The 15,911-nt window shown below is 42.7% G+C and overlaps 1 protein-coding gene across 2 annotated transcripts in view; it reads left to right on the top strand.

Annotated features, from left to right (window-relative positions):
* The window catches only part of BOLA3 (bolA family member 3), a 30,147-nt gene extending 20,523 nt beyond the window's left edge, over positions 1 to 9,624 (top strand). Inside the window, exons 4-6 of one of the 2 annotated variants that reach the window (XR_014017397.1) lie at positions 1,600 to 1,662; positions 1,854 to 2,605; positions 8,827 to 9,624. Coding sequence is in view for 1 of the 2 variants with exons in the window: in XM_081253476.1 (XP_081109602.1) it covers positions 1,600 to 1,662; positions 1,854 to 1,937 (147 nt within the window). In the remaining variant the exon portion in view is untranslated. The remainder of the gene's footprint in view (positions 1 to 1,599; positions 1,663 to 1,853; positions 2,606 to 8,826) is intronic. The other variant, XM_081253476.1, reaches the window with a different exon arrangement.
* The last annotated feature ends 6,287 nt before the right edge of the window (positions 9,625 to 15,911 follow it).

Genomic DNA, 15,911 nt, shown 5'->3' on the forward strand with positions numbered 1-15,911 from the left:
CCGGTCCGGGAGGATCCTACATGCCGCGGAGCGGCTGGGCCCGTGAGCCGTGGCCGCTGAGCCTGCGCGTCTGGAGCCTGTGCTCCGCAACGGGAGAGGCCACAGCGGTGAGAGGCCCGCGTACCGCAGGAAAAAAAAAAAAGGTGTGGGACTTCCCTGGCTGTCCAGTGGTTAAGACTCTGCACTTCCAACGCAGGGGGCGAGGGTTCGATCCCTGGTTGGGGAACTAAGATCCCACATCCCGTGCAGTGCAGCCAAAAAAAAAAAAAAATTAAGTAATATATGTTGTTCTTTCAGATATAATGCTATTGCACACTTACTACAGTATAACGTAAACATAACTTTTATATGCACTGGGAAACCAAAGAAATTCGTGTGACTTTATTATCATATTCGCTTTATTGCAGTGGTCTGGATCCAAACATGCAATGTCTCCAAGGTATGCCTGTATACATCTTAGCACCTTTGGCATTTTTGCCCAAATAGACTTTGACAAATAAAGTAGGAATATAACCCTTTTCATCTTCATTTCTCCAAATGCAGAATCACCTTCATTTTCCTCTATAACATACAATGTTTCTGCTTCAACTGCTGAAAGAATTCCTTCATTCTGATCTTCAAATATGTAGAGAGTTTTACAAGTCCCTGTAGGGGGGGAAGATGTTCCTTTTCATCGAATTTATTATTAAAAGTCATGACCAGACCTGCACCTCACTCTTCTGACTTTGCTCCTCTGTGTAACCGGTGTCTGTATTCTTCCAGTCTTGTGCACAGTTATTTGGGACTGAGATTTTTGTGCATTACACTCTGTTGTCAGGCCTCTTCACTTGGTGCTGGGAGCCTGCCTTCAACCTCAGCTAGCCAGACTTCAAGGTTCTGGGCCTCTCGTCACAGTTTTCCTACGTATATGTATATATGTATATATGTATATGAAACTCTCTCTCTCCATATATATATATATATATATATATATATAGTTAATTTGTGACCCAAACTGGCTGGGTGTCCCATTTGAGGATTCATTAGACAGTCACTCTTCATTTTTGTTATACCATCTCTGATCCATCTCCATCTGGATTTCTTTATTTAATTCATTGACTTTCTTTATATAGCTTTTTCCTTCTTTGTTGAGATGAAAGATTGCTGAAACCCTCTGGTGTTGCCCTCCCCCCCCCCCACCATGCTTTAGGTTTTTAAAGTGAATTTGGGGTTTGAAGATCATGAACTCATTGAAGCAATGAGTTCCCTTTACTGTGTGGGAGACATTTATTTTTATGAACAGCCATAACTTTCCTTTGGATTTGCTATCAGATTTGAACTCTGTTTTGTCTACTCTGGAATTTTAAACACTCTGATCAGACACAGTACACTTCATTGGCTGAGTGTCTTCCTCAGATGTCTCCAGGAGGCTCAAACTCTGACTTGAAAGTTTCTGTTACCAACTATGACATTTATCTGATCACTGGTTCAGCTGCCTTAACTATGGTATCCACGCATCTCCCACTGATTACTATTGCCTGTTGATCAACATCTGCATGTCTTCATTGATCCTCCAATTCTCACTGTCCTTCTTCCTTCCATCTCTTGTATTTTCTGAAGGATGTTGGATATACGAGGACAGTAATATTCATGCAGGTCCTGGTCCAATTTCTTGAAGACTTGGTGAGTAATCTGCTTTGCTGTCCTCTGCTACTGGTGACACTTTTGAGTTTGTTGGTGTGCCTTTTCAACACCTACCTTTTAAACACTCATGTCAGCATGTTTTTTTTTTTTTTTCCAAAATACTGCTGTGTCCTGTCAGTGTTTTGGAATCTCACACATACCGTCGTTTACTTGATTTACGTTGCTTCCAGCAAGTGTCTATCGGTGGCTCTCTTTTGTGCATCACGAAAAGTGCGATTTCCACTCCTGCTCTGGTCTTGAACACAGCCCGCTAACTCCACGGTGACCTGTGAGGTCAAGTTCTCCAAGGTAAATTCATGGTGCCCAGCGTGAGAGCTCATTTCGCTCACAGGGTGGGAAGGAACGCTTTACATGACGGATATACTTGTATTCTTCCTCCTTCCAGTTCTTTTTAGGTTGGTGTCTCTTCAAAAGATTCCTGAGTTGCTTTGTAAAGCTGAGTTCAGTCTCTGTCGTTTCCCTGACAAATGTGATGTATTTCTCAAGAATACCAATTCCTCACTGCTTGTGTTTTCCTAAGTCGAACGGCTCCCCGAGCTCGGTGCCCCAGTCCGGGCGCAGGGGCGGTTAGAGGCTCCCCGCGGCGGGCGCGCCGCCCGCGTTCTGCTGGGTCTCTCCCATGGCCCCTCCCTCCGGGTAGATCCGCACCAAGATCGCTCCACCCACCGCCCGCCGTGGCCTCTTGTGTGCTTTAGTTTGTAAATGACCCGGATGTTCTCCCGAGTCCGGAAGCGCGCGCTCAAGCTTGGTCCGGGCGAGGGGTGCACAGGCCCGGAGGGAAAGACCGAAGGGTATGGCCGTCGCCTGTCAACGCTACCCGGGCCCTGGACCTAGCAGGATGGAGCGCTCCAGAGGGAGGTCCGACGGGTCTCTGGGATGCAGCATCCTGGGAGGAGCCCGGAGGTCCAAGAGGCCCTCTCATGTAAGAAAGGAGTTGGCCAATGGGTGGTCCCAGAGCGCCTCTGGTAACAGGGCCCCTGGAACACTATTGGGTCTTCCCGCTGGCACCTCAAGCCAGACTTATGTCTGCCTCCTCATTCCATTCTCTCTCGGCCACCCATAAACCAGACTGTAACGCCCAACCTTCTCGCCCTCTTCTGGTAGAGGTGGACCAGACACATTCAATCCCTACGGGCAAAATAAATGTTAAGCCAAAGCCAAGCATAAAATGGAATGGCATCATCTGAGAATTGACTTCAGAGATAATTAACGTCAGTAATCTGATATTTTATGGTTAAAAATTCAACTAAAAAACTTAAAATTATACACTAGGTTGTACAGACAATATCTCAGATGTGTCAGGCTTAGATCATTCCTGTGGTCCTTATGTTACACATTTGTGGAATGAAAAAAATGTTTATGTTCACGTCATGCTATTGTATCATTGTAATTAACTTTAATTCACGAAGGAGATTTTTCAGTAAAATTTTCTAGAAGGAACTTTGTTCCTAGGATTCGTAGCTTGAGTAGACATTTTAAAAACCCTTTGTTTTTTGCTAAAAAATAGTTGGCAGACTATAAGCTATCTTTTGTTTGTTTAAAATTTTAGCTTCCTCAAAAAACCAGAAAAAGAACTACAAAATTAACCAAATAAAGAACACGGAAGGAAATGATAACCATAAAAGCATAAATTAATGAGGTAGGAAACAAAAGATAGTGAAAATAATACATCAAAATGCTGGTTCTTTTGGAAAAAATTAACAAGATCAACAAACCAGTAGCTAAACTAATTGAGAAAAAAGGGAAGAAAGCACAAAAATACAAAATATAAAAGGGCATAGGGGAAATAACCATTGAAACAGAGGAAACTAAAAAAATATATGAGACTACTTTGTACAACTTTATGCAAATAAATTTCAAACTACAGATAAAATCAATAATTTCAGAGGAGAATACAGTTTCCCAAAATTGACCCTCATGGAGAGAGAAAACATTAACAGACCAATCTCCATAAAATAATAGAGAAATTTATCAAATAAATACACCATATATAGGGGAATTCTATCAAATCCTTAAACACCAGGTAAACCTAATACTACACAAATTATTCCAGGAACTAAAAGATGAAAGGAAATAGCCAAATCCTTTTGCAAAGCAAGTATATCAATTAATATAAATTAATTAATAAAATTAAACCTGTTTTAAAAATCCTAAGGGATCCACAAAGAACTATTAGAACTAGTAAATGAGTTCAGCAAGGTTGCAGGATACAGGATCAATATACAAAAATCAATTGTACTTCTATACACTGACAGTGAATAATCTGAAAATAAAATTGAACAATTCCACATACAATAGCATAAAAAGAATAAAATACTTAAGAATAAACCTCCCAAAATGAGTTTAGGATTTGTATACTGAAAACCACAAAACATTATTGAAAGAAATTGAAGAAGATCTAAACAAATGGAAAGACACCACCTGTTCATGGATTAGAATATTGTTAAGATGGCAATACTCTCCAAATTGATCTGTAGATGCAACACAATCTCTATCAGAATTCCAGCTGCCTTTTTTTGCAGAAATTGACAAGCTGATTCTAAAATTCATATGGAAATGTAAAGGGCCTAGATTAGCCAAAACAGTATTGAAAAATAAGAATGAAGTTGGAGAATTTGTACTTCCCAATTTCAAAACTTACTACAAGGCTACAGTAATCAAGACAATGAGGTACTAGTATAAGGATAGAAATAGAGATTAATGGAATAGAATTGAAAGTTCAGAAACAAACCTTTACATTTATGGTCATTTGATTTTCAACAAAGATGCCAAGACAATTCAAGGTGGAAAGAATAGTCTTTTCAACAAATATCACTGGGACAACTGGATATCCAGATGTACAATAATAAAGTTGGACCCCTTCCTCACCCTGTACAGAAAAATTAATTCAAAATCTATCATAGACCTAAGTGTAAGAGCTAAAATTATAAAAGTCTTAGAAGAAAACATGGAAGTAAATTTCTGTGACCTTAGGTTAGACAAAGCCTTCTGCTATATGACACTAAAAGCAAGTGAGAAAAGAAAAATAAATTGGAATCCATCAAAATGAAAAACTTTTGTGCTTCAAAGACACCATCAAGAAAGTGAAAATACAATTCAAAAGTGGGAAAGTGGGAAAATAATTTGTAAATAAAGGACCTGGACCTATGTCTCACACCATACACAAGAAAAATATGCAAACGATCAGAGGTCTAAATATTAAAGATGTAATCTCACAAGTAGTAGAAGAAAGCTTATATAAAGAATTCATACAACTCAGCAATAAATACAGATAACCCAATTTAAAAATAGGCAAAAGATTTGAATATCTCCAAAGAAGATATACAAATTGCCAAAAGCACATGAAAATATTCTCAACAGGATTAGCCATTAAGAAAATGAATATCAAAACTACCATGAAATTGCACTTCTCACCCACTAGCATTGCTAGAATAAAAAACATGAACAATAACAAGTTTGGAGAGAATGTGGAGACATTGGAACTCTTATACATGCTGGTGGAGCAGCTGCTTTGGAAAACTGGCTGACAGTTTCTCAAACAGTTAAACATAGAGTTACCATATGACCCAGCAGTTCCACTCCTAGGTATCTACCCAAGAGAAGTAAAAACATATGCGGACACAAAATCTTGTACACGAATGTTCATAGCTTTGTTCATAATAGCCAAAAAGTAGAAATAATACAAATGTCCATCAACTGATGAATGGGTAAACAAAATGTGGTATATTTATACAATGGAATACTATTAAGCCATGAAAAGGAATGAAGTACTAATACACGCGACAATGTGAATGAACCTTGAAATCCTTATGTCAAGTGAAAGAAGCCAGACACACATATTATATGATTCCATTTACATGAAAATTCCTGAGTAGGCAAAGTCTTAGAAAAAGAGAGTAGATAGGGTTACGGATAAGATGTGACTGCTAGTGGGTATGGAGTTTCTTTTTGAGGTGATGAAAATATTCTGGAATTATATACTGTTGATCCACACACACTTTATTAATATACTAAAAAACACTGATTTGTACACTTTAAAAGGGTGAGCCTTACTCTTTGTGAATTATATCTCAATAAAGCTGTTAACTTTTACAACCCATATAAAAGTAGAGGTAAGGGAATAAGAAAGAAATCTATAAATTGATAAGGAATTATTTCCAGTTTATGTTGTTAAGATATAAAAGTGCAATCAACTGGAAGCAACCCAAATGTCCTTGAACCAGTAGAGGGATAAACACATTTTTCTAGCCACACAACGAAATAGTACACAACAATAATAAGGAAAAGAACAATTAGTACTTTTAACAACAATTAAGAATCTCACTTTCATTATGCTAAGTGAAAGAGGCCAGATGATACAAAGGACTAAATACTGTCTGATTCCATTTCTATGATATTCTAGAAAAGGTAAAATAATAGAGAGAGGAATTAAATCTGTGTTTGCCAGAGGCTGGGAGTGGGAGAAGAAGATTGACTGCAAAGGGACAGGGAACTTACTGGGGTGCTGGACATGTTCTGTATCTTGGTTTTGGTGGTAGTTACCTAGTTTGATAGTCAGCATCAATCAAACTGTACACTTAAAAGGAGTGAATATATCATACTTCAATAAACCTTCCTTTTAAAAAAAAACCCAAAAGTTTGAAAGTATACTTCATACGCTGGCTTTTGTGTAAGTAAGGAAAATAAAAGTCTATATTGTGTCTGCTTATTTTTATAAAAGGAAAGATTGGAAAGATAAACCAGAAATTTAATGATATTGGCTTATCTAGAGGGGCTAGGTGGGAATGGAGAGAGAGGAAGAGAGAAAAGAATGAGACTTGTCTGAATACATCTTTTTCATATAGTGTTGACTTTTTAACTGTGTTAATATTTTACATATTCAAAAAATAAATCGATGAGGATGGGGAAAATACTTAACATTTAAAAATGAACCTAGCTGAAAGTCAAATTGATAACAAACTCATTTATACAGAAGAAAAAAATATGATTAGTTCAAGTAACTTTGAACACCGTCCTTTTAATTGGACATATTCTGAGAATTAAAAAAATCTACAAAGAAATCTTGACTTTTACTTGATATTTTTGTTGTTGGTAGTGGTATAAGTGTAACAACTCTGAAACTATTTTGTGCATATTGTAGGATTGAGCAAATGACTAAATACATCAATACTGTTGGGAGTGAATGTTTTCACTGTGGAAAAAGGGAGATATTGAGAGAGAGAATTAGCCCCTGACAGCTGGGAGCTGACCTGGCACTGGAGGTAGGCTGTGGTGTTTATTAAAAGTAAAAATTTCACAGAACACCAACATCAGGGAAGGCCACTCTGTGATGGTGATGGATCCAAATAAAAAGAGAACCACCTCATAATCGTGTCCAAACACAGACAAAAACTTGAACATTGTTTAAACTACAAAAATGGCCTAACTCTGTGATTGGTAGCCTTGTTCCCATGCTTCTCTCTTTCTAGAAAAGAATTAAGATACCGGCCCATAGAGTTAGGCCTGCCTCCTTACAGCCATATCCAGAGCAATGCGCACTCCCTCAAACCTTCCTCCATAATCACCCAACACAAGCCCAAATCCTGCCAAGTCCTTTCTGACACCCTCCCCCTGGGACGTCCCATGGCTCCTCAAGTTGAGCAGTTTCCCTTGTTGCAACAGGTCATAAATCTAACTTCATTTAACTGTAGGTGTGCTCCTGGTGGCCTTTGGCTGATGAAGGAAATTTACAATACAGATGTGGAACACAGAATGGAGAGGAAAAGCCCTGTGGTGTTAGAGGGGAATTAGGGTTATCTATTTGAACTCATGATTTTTTTAAAAGAATGTGTTCATGTATCTCCTAAATCTGTCAACTGAAAGGGCTGGGAAGCTATACTCCAAGTAGCACTGGACATGAATATCTCCCAGATTTTGATTTCTAAATATTTCCCATTTTAAAAGAACCAGGGCTTCTTGGAGAAATGGCTGATTCCAGGACTGGGGCAGGGAAAGTGTGAGATAAGCCTGGGATATATCGTGTGACAGGAAACAAGAAAACACTCTAATGGTGAGGACGTATCAAAGGGCACAGGCATGAGCTTGAGGGGCTGCCACGGGTTAAAGTAGAGACAACTTGTGTATCAAAAACGAATAGTTTAGGGGCTTCCCTGGTGGCGCAGTGGTTGAGAGTCTGCCTGCCGATTCAGGGGACGCGGGTTCGTGCCCCGGTCTGGGAGGATCCCACGTGCCGCGGAGCGGCTGGGCCCGTGAGCCGTGGCCGCTGAGCCTGTGCGTCCGGAGCCTGTGCTCCGCAACGGGAGAGGCCACAGCAGTGAGAGGCCCGCGTACCGCAAAAAAAAAAAAAAAAAAAGAGTAAAATTTTGACACATTCTATTCCATGGATGGATCTTGAAGACATTAATGCAAAGTGAATTAAGCCAGACGCAGAAGGACAACTATTGTATGATTCCACTTCTATGAGGTACCTAGGTAGTCAAATTCATAGAGAGAGAAAGTAAAAAGATGGTTGTCAGGGGCCGGGAGGGGAGGATGAGGAGTTATTGCTTAGTGGGCACAGAGTTTTTGTTTGGGAGGATGAAAAAGTTCTGGGGATGGATGGTGGAGACTGCACAACAATGTGAATGTAATTAATGCCACTGAACTGTACAGGTGTAAATAGTTAAAATAGTAAACTTTATTTGATGTACATTTTACAATAAAAAATAAATTGGAAAAATTGCTAAGTAAACAGAAACCAAGGGGAAAACTCATTTTAACCCAAATAATAGTAATAATTAAAAAAAAAAAGCATGCTGCTGAGTCTGCATGTCAGGGGCTGACTTGGTACTAATTTGCCTGCAGAATGTAATGTTTATTAAAGCGTAATTTTTAAATGTGCTAACCTGCAGGGAGATCAGCTCCGTGCTGTGTGACCACCTAGAGGGGTGGGATAGGGAGGGTGGGAGGGAGGGAGACACAAGAGGGAGGAGATATGGGAACATATGTATATGTATAACTGATTCACTTTGTTATAAAGCAGAAACTGACACACCATTGTAAAGCAATTATACTCCAATAAAGATGTTAAAAAAAATGAAATGTTAACATCAAAAAAAAAATTTTTTTAAGTGCTAATCTGAAGGTTCTTTATTGTTAAAACAGTAACCACAACAACTGTTAGACCCACAACGTGGGCTCCTTGGGGAGGCCATCTGCAAGCGCCCGCTGAAAGCAAAGACCCCGCCTGGGGACTCCAGGCCGCCTATGACGTGAAGTTTCTCCGCCGCGCTTCTCAGCGCTCACCCAGCAGCCAGAGGGACGCTGTCAGCACACAGACCGGATCAGGTTCCCCCGACACCGCCTCTTCTCCAGGTGCTGCTTCCCGCTTGCACCGCCCCCGCCCTCGCCCCCGGCTGGTCACCTGGGTGCCCGGAGCTTCCTCAGGCCTGGCGCTCTGTCTACACCAGACACTCCCCTCCACATCCGCAGAAACCCCTCTCTTCCCGCCCTTTAACAAAACACACGTTAATGCAATTAAAGTGTCAATTCCAGCAATAAAAGAAACGATCTATCAAGCCACGAAAGCACATGAGGAAACTCAAATGAACATTGTAAGTGAAAGAAGCCAATCTGAAAAGGCTGCACACTGGGGGATTCCAACTATATGACATTCTGGAAAAGGCGGAACTATGGAGACAGTGAAAAAAGATCAGTGTTGGCAGGGGTTGGAGGGGAGGAAGGGATGAACAAGGCGGCACACAGAGGATTTTTAAGGCAGTGAAACTATTCTGTAGGATCCTGCAATGGTGGATGCATGTCATCACACATTTGTTAAAACCCTCAGAGTGTACAATACAAAGAGTGATCCCTAATGTAATCTATAGACTTTGGTTCATAATTTTGTATCAATATTGAGTCACCTATCATAACAAATGTACAACACTAATGCAAGATGTTAGTAATAGGGGAAATTGGGGAGGATGGGGTGGGTATATGGGAACTCTCTACTTACCAATAAATTTTTCTATAAACCTAAAACTGCTCTACAAATAAAGTTTATTAATTTAAAAACAAAGCATTAGTTCACTTTTCCTTTTTTGTACCATAATATTTACCTCATTTATTGCCTTAGCAATGACATTGTTTAGAATTGCCAGTGCATAGGGATAGTAAAAAACCAGCCGGACATTTTAGTCTCCAGTGAGGTCCTCTGTTCTGAACTGCTTGGATGTCTGGGCCTGGCGGTGTGTGGCCAGCACCCAGCACAGTAGCTGCTGAGAGCGAGGCGTTCGGTGCTGGCTATGGACTGAGTGGATCTGAGACTTATGGGCTGCGGGCCTACAGCTTTTGCTCAGGGTTCCGAATGTAAACATGGCTGAAGAGTTGAAATGTGTTTGCGGAAATGATTCCTCAGCCAAAGAGGAGGAGGTTAATCTCCAGGACTTGGACTTCTTGATCAAATGAGCCACAGCCTGCAATGCCTTGGAGGTAACAATTCCACTTGACCTCATTCAGAACATTTTTCTTCCCACAGACCTTTGATTACTGATTCAGAACAATTTATTCTGTGCCCTTTATTGGGAACTCTGTATTTTCAAGAGGCATTTCATTGCTCTATTCGCATAGTCTTTTATGGCCTTGTGCATCTCCCTATGTAATCTTTTGTGTTAAATAGCTGTTTCCTGATCTAACTTAGTTATTCCGTTCTCAGCATATCAGTCGTGCTTTCAGCATCGATACTATTTAGTCTATTATCGAGGAATCTTGCTTTTGTTGAGTGGGTGACATACTCTTTTTATTTATTTATTCATTTATTTATTTATTATTGAAGTGTAGTTGATGTACAATATTATATAAGTTACAGGTTACAGCATAGTGATCCACAATTTTTAAAGGTTATACTGCATTTATAGTTATTATAAAATATTGGCTATATTCCCTGTGTTGTACAATATACACTTGTAGCTTTTTTTTTTTTTGAGAATAGATTGCAATCACTGTCTAACCTTCTGTATTTCTTGCAAAGGATTCATTGCTAGTCTCTGAATTAGTGTTTGAGGTTCTTTGTGCAGTAAAAGTTTTTCTTTGGTTTCAGAAAACTCGACTTCCTGTTTATTCATACTTCCTTGAGTAAAATCTTGTTGATCTTTTTGTTCTTATTGATAATTTATTTGGAGTAGTTTTATAGTTTATGTAAATATTTTAACGGATTTTAAAAGGCGTGAGTCCTTGGGGGTATTATTTGCACTATCATTAGCCTGAGAGCACTTTCATTTGTGAGAAGCCACCTGGCTGGGGTGGGGGCAGGCAGGAGATCATCGGACAAAGACACCGAGTGGGCTGTGAGCTGGGGCCATGTCCTGCAGGGCCCTCGGACGGAGTTAGGGTGTTGCACCTTACCCTGAGAGCTGTGCCATATGGAGAGCAGTGAGGAGTATTACAGGGAAATAGTATCATCCTCTTTGGTTTAAGGAAGATTATCTAGGTAAGGAGATCGGCTTTGGTGAGGTGAGCAGGGAGATAAAATGGGGGCTAGAATGCAGACTTTCAAATATTGATACTTTTGAAAAGCTCTAAAAAGCACAAGCCTTCCTGCAGAGCCACCTTGTCCTACGCCTCTTGTACTCATAGACCTGCAGGCTGTCAGCCATACCTTAAGCTCAGCTTGCGGGTAGATTCCTGCCAGCGAGAACAATGTGTATCCCTTGGATACATGGCTCTTAAGGTGCAGAAGAAGCAGGGGTATATTTGGATGGGGCTCAGGCTTTGGTGTCAGACACACCTGATTTGAGTCTGGATTCTGCCACTTCCTAGATGATGGTCTTGGGCAAGTCACTTAATCTTTCAGAAAGTTCTCATTTTTAGACCAAAGTATGAGATGCCTCTTCCCCGGGCCCCTGGATTTAGAAGACCCTGCTGTGGTCCTCTCCTGCCCACAGGGAATCTATGCCAATGATCAAGGCCCACATGTTAGTCTATGTGAATGGTGCCCCCCAGACTTGTGCAGTGCACATCCTGTGCAACTGCACAGTGTGGACTGCTAATAATAGTGAAAAGAGGAGGCAGGATTGAGGACACGAAGGGGGTAAAATCCAGCCTTGGCAGGTGTCAGGATGTGACCAGAAGAATGATGGGGCCATCAACAGCCAGAGGAAAATATGGCAGAGACTTGAGAGGTCAATTTTAGGTGTGTTAAGACTTTGGCCCTGCCAAACAGCCATCCAGAGCTATCCAGCAGCCCAAACTCATGAGGGTCTCAGGGCTCGACACAGCTTTGGAAATCACTGGCATCAGGGTCATGGTTGAGGCCTGGTGGCTGAGCAAGCCCTCTGAGGGAAAGCTTATAGGTCATAGTGAGGATTGAGCCTTTTCTCCTGGGGGGCATATGTGTTTAATGGACATGAGGGCACAAAGGGGCCACGAGAAGAGCGGAGGGCTTTAGGGTTCTGGGATAAAGGGACGTCACTGGCGGTACCTCCCAGGAGCAGAGGGTTTTGAGAGATCAGTGAAGACAGAATCATTGGCCTAGAAGACAGCTCTTTCTGGAGGAACAAAGACACGGTGAGTGAGTAGTGTGGATGTTGAAGCCAGGAGGTTGTCTACACCTGCAGAAATGTGGTGGTGATAGGAAGCAGGGAGAAAGGTGGTGAGCTTGAGGGCAGAGAAGGATCAGGCCGACAGTCCTGAGAGCACGGTGAGGGGAGGAGCTGCAGAAAGAGGATAGTCTCGATGAGGCATGTCAGAGGGGAAGCAAAGGGTGCAAAACAAGAGAAAATGTCCGCGGGGAGGGGCGTAGTCCCAAGGAGTAGGAGTCAATGTGTGAGAAGAAAAAAGACAAAATAGGAAAGATGTTTGAAGGGTAGGGAAGGGGTATTGGTCCTGGGTCTGGGTTTGCTGGCAGAGGAAGAGAGCAGGTATCTGCCAAGGCTTCTGCAGGTGGGAGTCAGGGTAGCATTGGAAGGATCTAGATTTTTTTTTTTTTAAGAAGATGTTGGGGGTAGGAGTTTATTAATTGATTAATTTTTGGCTGTGTTGGGTCTTCGTTTCTGTGCGAGGGCTTTCTCTAGTTGCGGCGAGCGGGGGCCACTCTTCATCGTGGTGCGCGGGCCTCTCACTATCGCGGCCTCTCTTGTTGCGGAGCACAGGCTCCAGACGCACAGGCTCAGCAGTTGTGCCTCACGGGCCTAGTTGCTCCGTGGCATGTGGGATCCTCCCAGACCAGGGCTCGAACCCGTGTCCCCTGCATCGGCAGGCAGACTCCCAACCACTGCGTCCCCAGGGAAGCCCTGGATCTAGATTTTGAGGAAGCTTTGATTATGTCTCCTATGGCGTCTTCTGCGTGTCGTCCTCTTGTGTCTTCTGTGGCGTCTTCTGCGTGTGGTCCTCTTGTGTCTTCTGTGGCGTCTTCTGCGTGTGGTCCTCTTGTGTCTTCTGTGGCGTCTTCTGCGTGTGGTCCTCTTGTGTCTTCTGTGGCGTCTTCTGTGTGTGGTCCTCTTGTGTCTTCTGTGGCGTCTTCTGTGTGGGGTCCTCTTGTGTCTTCTGAGGCGTGCTTGTGTCTCTGACGGGAACGTGCACTGTTACATGTGTTGAATGTATGTCAGCTGATCCCCCGCTCCCTAAGGGTATCAGTTCATTTCTTCTTACAGGACAAGGAGTGCCTATTATTTTCAGAATACAGTGGGAGACATAAAATGACTAACAGCTCTCCTAGGTAAAGCAGCCTACAAGAGCACCAGCAGAACTTGTGATAAGGTTATTGAACACGTTGGCATGGCTATGTAGGGTTAAACACTGTCGACAAAATTAAGATTCAACACTGGCAGGGAGGATGGGTTGAACAGCCCATTCAGGATGGTTAAGGTTCAAGTGCCGTGTGTAGAAGTGAAAACACAAGATGATGCGTAATGGCTGGAGCTCGGGAGCCTGACTTGGCAGCTGTTCACAGCAGACGTCACTCTGTGGCCCGCAACCGAGTCCCGGACTCTTTAGTGACTTAAAGCCTCTCATGTGCCCAGGGTGATAACGATAGCTTCTAGACCTGCCACATCTCAAATGCCTGGTACTCTGACTTCTCTAGTACTTCTTTTTGATCCTCATATCCATCTTACGTGGTGTTATTAGCCTGCGTTACAGACAAAGAAAAGGACACAGGGAGATGAAACAGCTCATCTCACGTCACACAACTGGGAAGTGAGGGAGCCATGTTCTTTCCACTGAGCCACACAGCCCTCAGCGTGACTCAGCTGATTAAAAAGCTAATAAACTTTGGTGTGTGTCAATAAAAATGGCGTGTCCTGATTGTGGGACTCCGTGGTGTCTGTGTGCTTGCCTTAGGACAGCCATACCCCATCTGGGACAGTGGTCATTTCTAGAGATCCCACTATAACGAAGGATGCTCTAGGTGTGAACAGGGATATGGCGGGGGGTAGTATAGGGTCACAAGAAGGTTCAGGGAATTAAGGATGCAGTCATGTGGCTCAGAGGGATTAATTTAGATGCTTCCTGGAGTACAAGGAAATTTAGTGGAAAGACGATGGAGGCAGATGTAGATTAGTTCAGTTTATAACTGCAACAAGTTGGAATCTTAGAGTTCCATAGTAACGTGTGGATGAGTAAATCCACACAATGAAATACTAGGCAACTCTTTAAAAAGATATACAGTTGACCCTTGAACAACATGGGTTTGAATTGCACAGGTTCACTTTTTAATTTTTAAAAATTTATTCTCGACTGCACTGGGTCTTCATTGCTGCACGCGGGCTTTCTCTAGTTGGGGCGAGTGGGGGCTACTACTCTTCATTGCAGTGCTCCGGCTTCTCATTTCGGTGGCTTCTCTTGTTGCAGAGCACGGGCTCTCGGCACATGGGCTTCAGTAGTTGTGGCACGTGGCCTCAGTAGTTGTGGCACCCAGGCTTAGTTGCTCTGTGGTATGCGGGATCCTCCCGGACCAGGCATTGAACGCATGTCCCCTGCATTGGCAGGTGGATTCGTAATCACTGCACCACCAGGGAAGTCCCAACGCAGATTTTTTTCAGTAGTAGATACTACAGTCCTACGGGATCCAGGTTGGTTGAGTGGGTAGACGTGGAGCCTCAGATACCAAGGAACTGCTGATACACAGGGTGGACAGGTAAATGATCTGAGGCTCTTTGTGCAGAGGGTTGGTGCGCCTAACCACCACGTTGTTCAAGGGTCAACTATAGTTCTGAATTACTGATACTTGAAGATATGTTAAGTGAAAAAAGATCACAACATGGTATTATTGTTTTAGTCCATTAAAAAATATATATATATATATACACACATAGGGTTATATTTAAATACTCAGAAAATGTTTGTGACCCATAATATGTGGTTCTCTTGTAGTGGGATGTCAAATAATTTTTTAAAACTCCTGTCCTCTAAGTTTCCTATATCTCACACGGAATTTGTATAAGGAGAGAAGAAAGTATATTTACATTACCCAGGAGGGAGTCAGTCCCTGGCGAAGCAGTAATCTCCTACCCCTCACCTCAGGGCCTGGAAATGGGGCCAACACAACAGGGGCTGGGAAAGGGGACACTAGGTCTCTGTCAACTCAAAGATGTCAAGTGGAAAGCAGGTTACCACACACAGTGTGACCCCACTTTCATAAAACACACGAACGTCTGTGAGAAGCCCTGGTAACCCTGGTTGCCCAGGCATTTCCAGAGGGCTCCTTCGCAACTGAAACAGAGAAGAAAACCCCCGAGGCTGTCATCTGGCACCCCTATTGGAGTGATGGGGTTTTCACGCAAATGTCCTCAGAGAGGAGCCTTCCTGTCTCGTGACCTAACGGGATACGGGCATCAACTGGACAGGGTGCTGGTCTTTATGGACTGCGGGGCTGGCTGTCCCTCAGAGACGCTGAATGCACTTTAGTCCGATGCTTCAAGCAGAAGGGATGGTTTCTCCTCCTCCCATTGGCCCTTCTCTCTTTTCCTTTCTTCAACTTATAGTTCCCTCTTCAGCCATCAACAGAATTGGCAATCTGAAAGAGAAGAGGGAGCCCCAGGCATGGGACCTTATGGGAAAGCTCCTCTCTCCAGAGATAGGCCCCTCCTACTGGATGTGCTGCTGAGGCCACCAGAATGGAGCAGGATGCAGCAATCCTTAGCAAACAGTACATCAGAAGTGAACAGTCTTAATGGGGGCGGGGGGTGGGAGTCTCCAACCTGAATGGAAAGAGGGGACCAAAAGATCAAAGGGGAAAAGCAAACCGAAGGAGA

Source organism: Mesoplodon bidens, assembly GCF_964165515.1.
Source record: "Mesoplodon bidens genome assembly, chromosome: 14".
In the NCBI taxonomy this organism is placed as follows: domain Eukaryota; kingdom Metazoa; phylum Chordata; class Mammalia; order Artiodactyla; family Ziphiidae; genus Mesoplodon; species Mesoplodon bidens.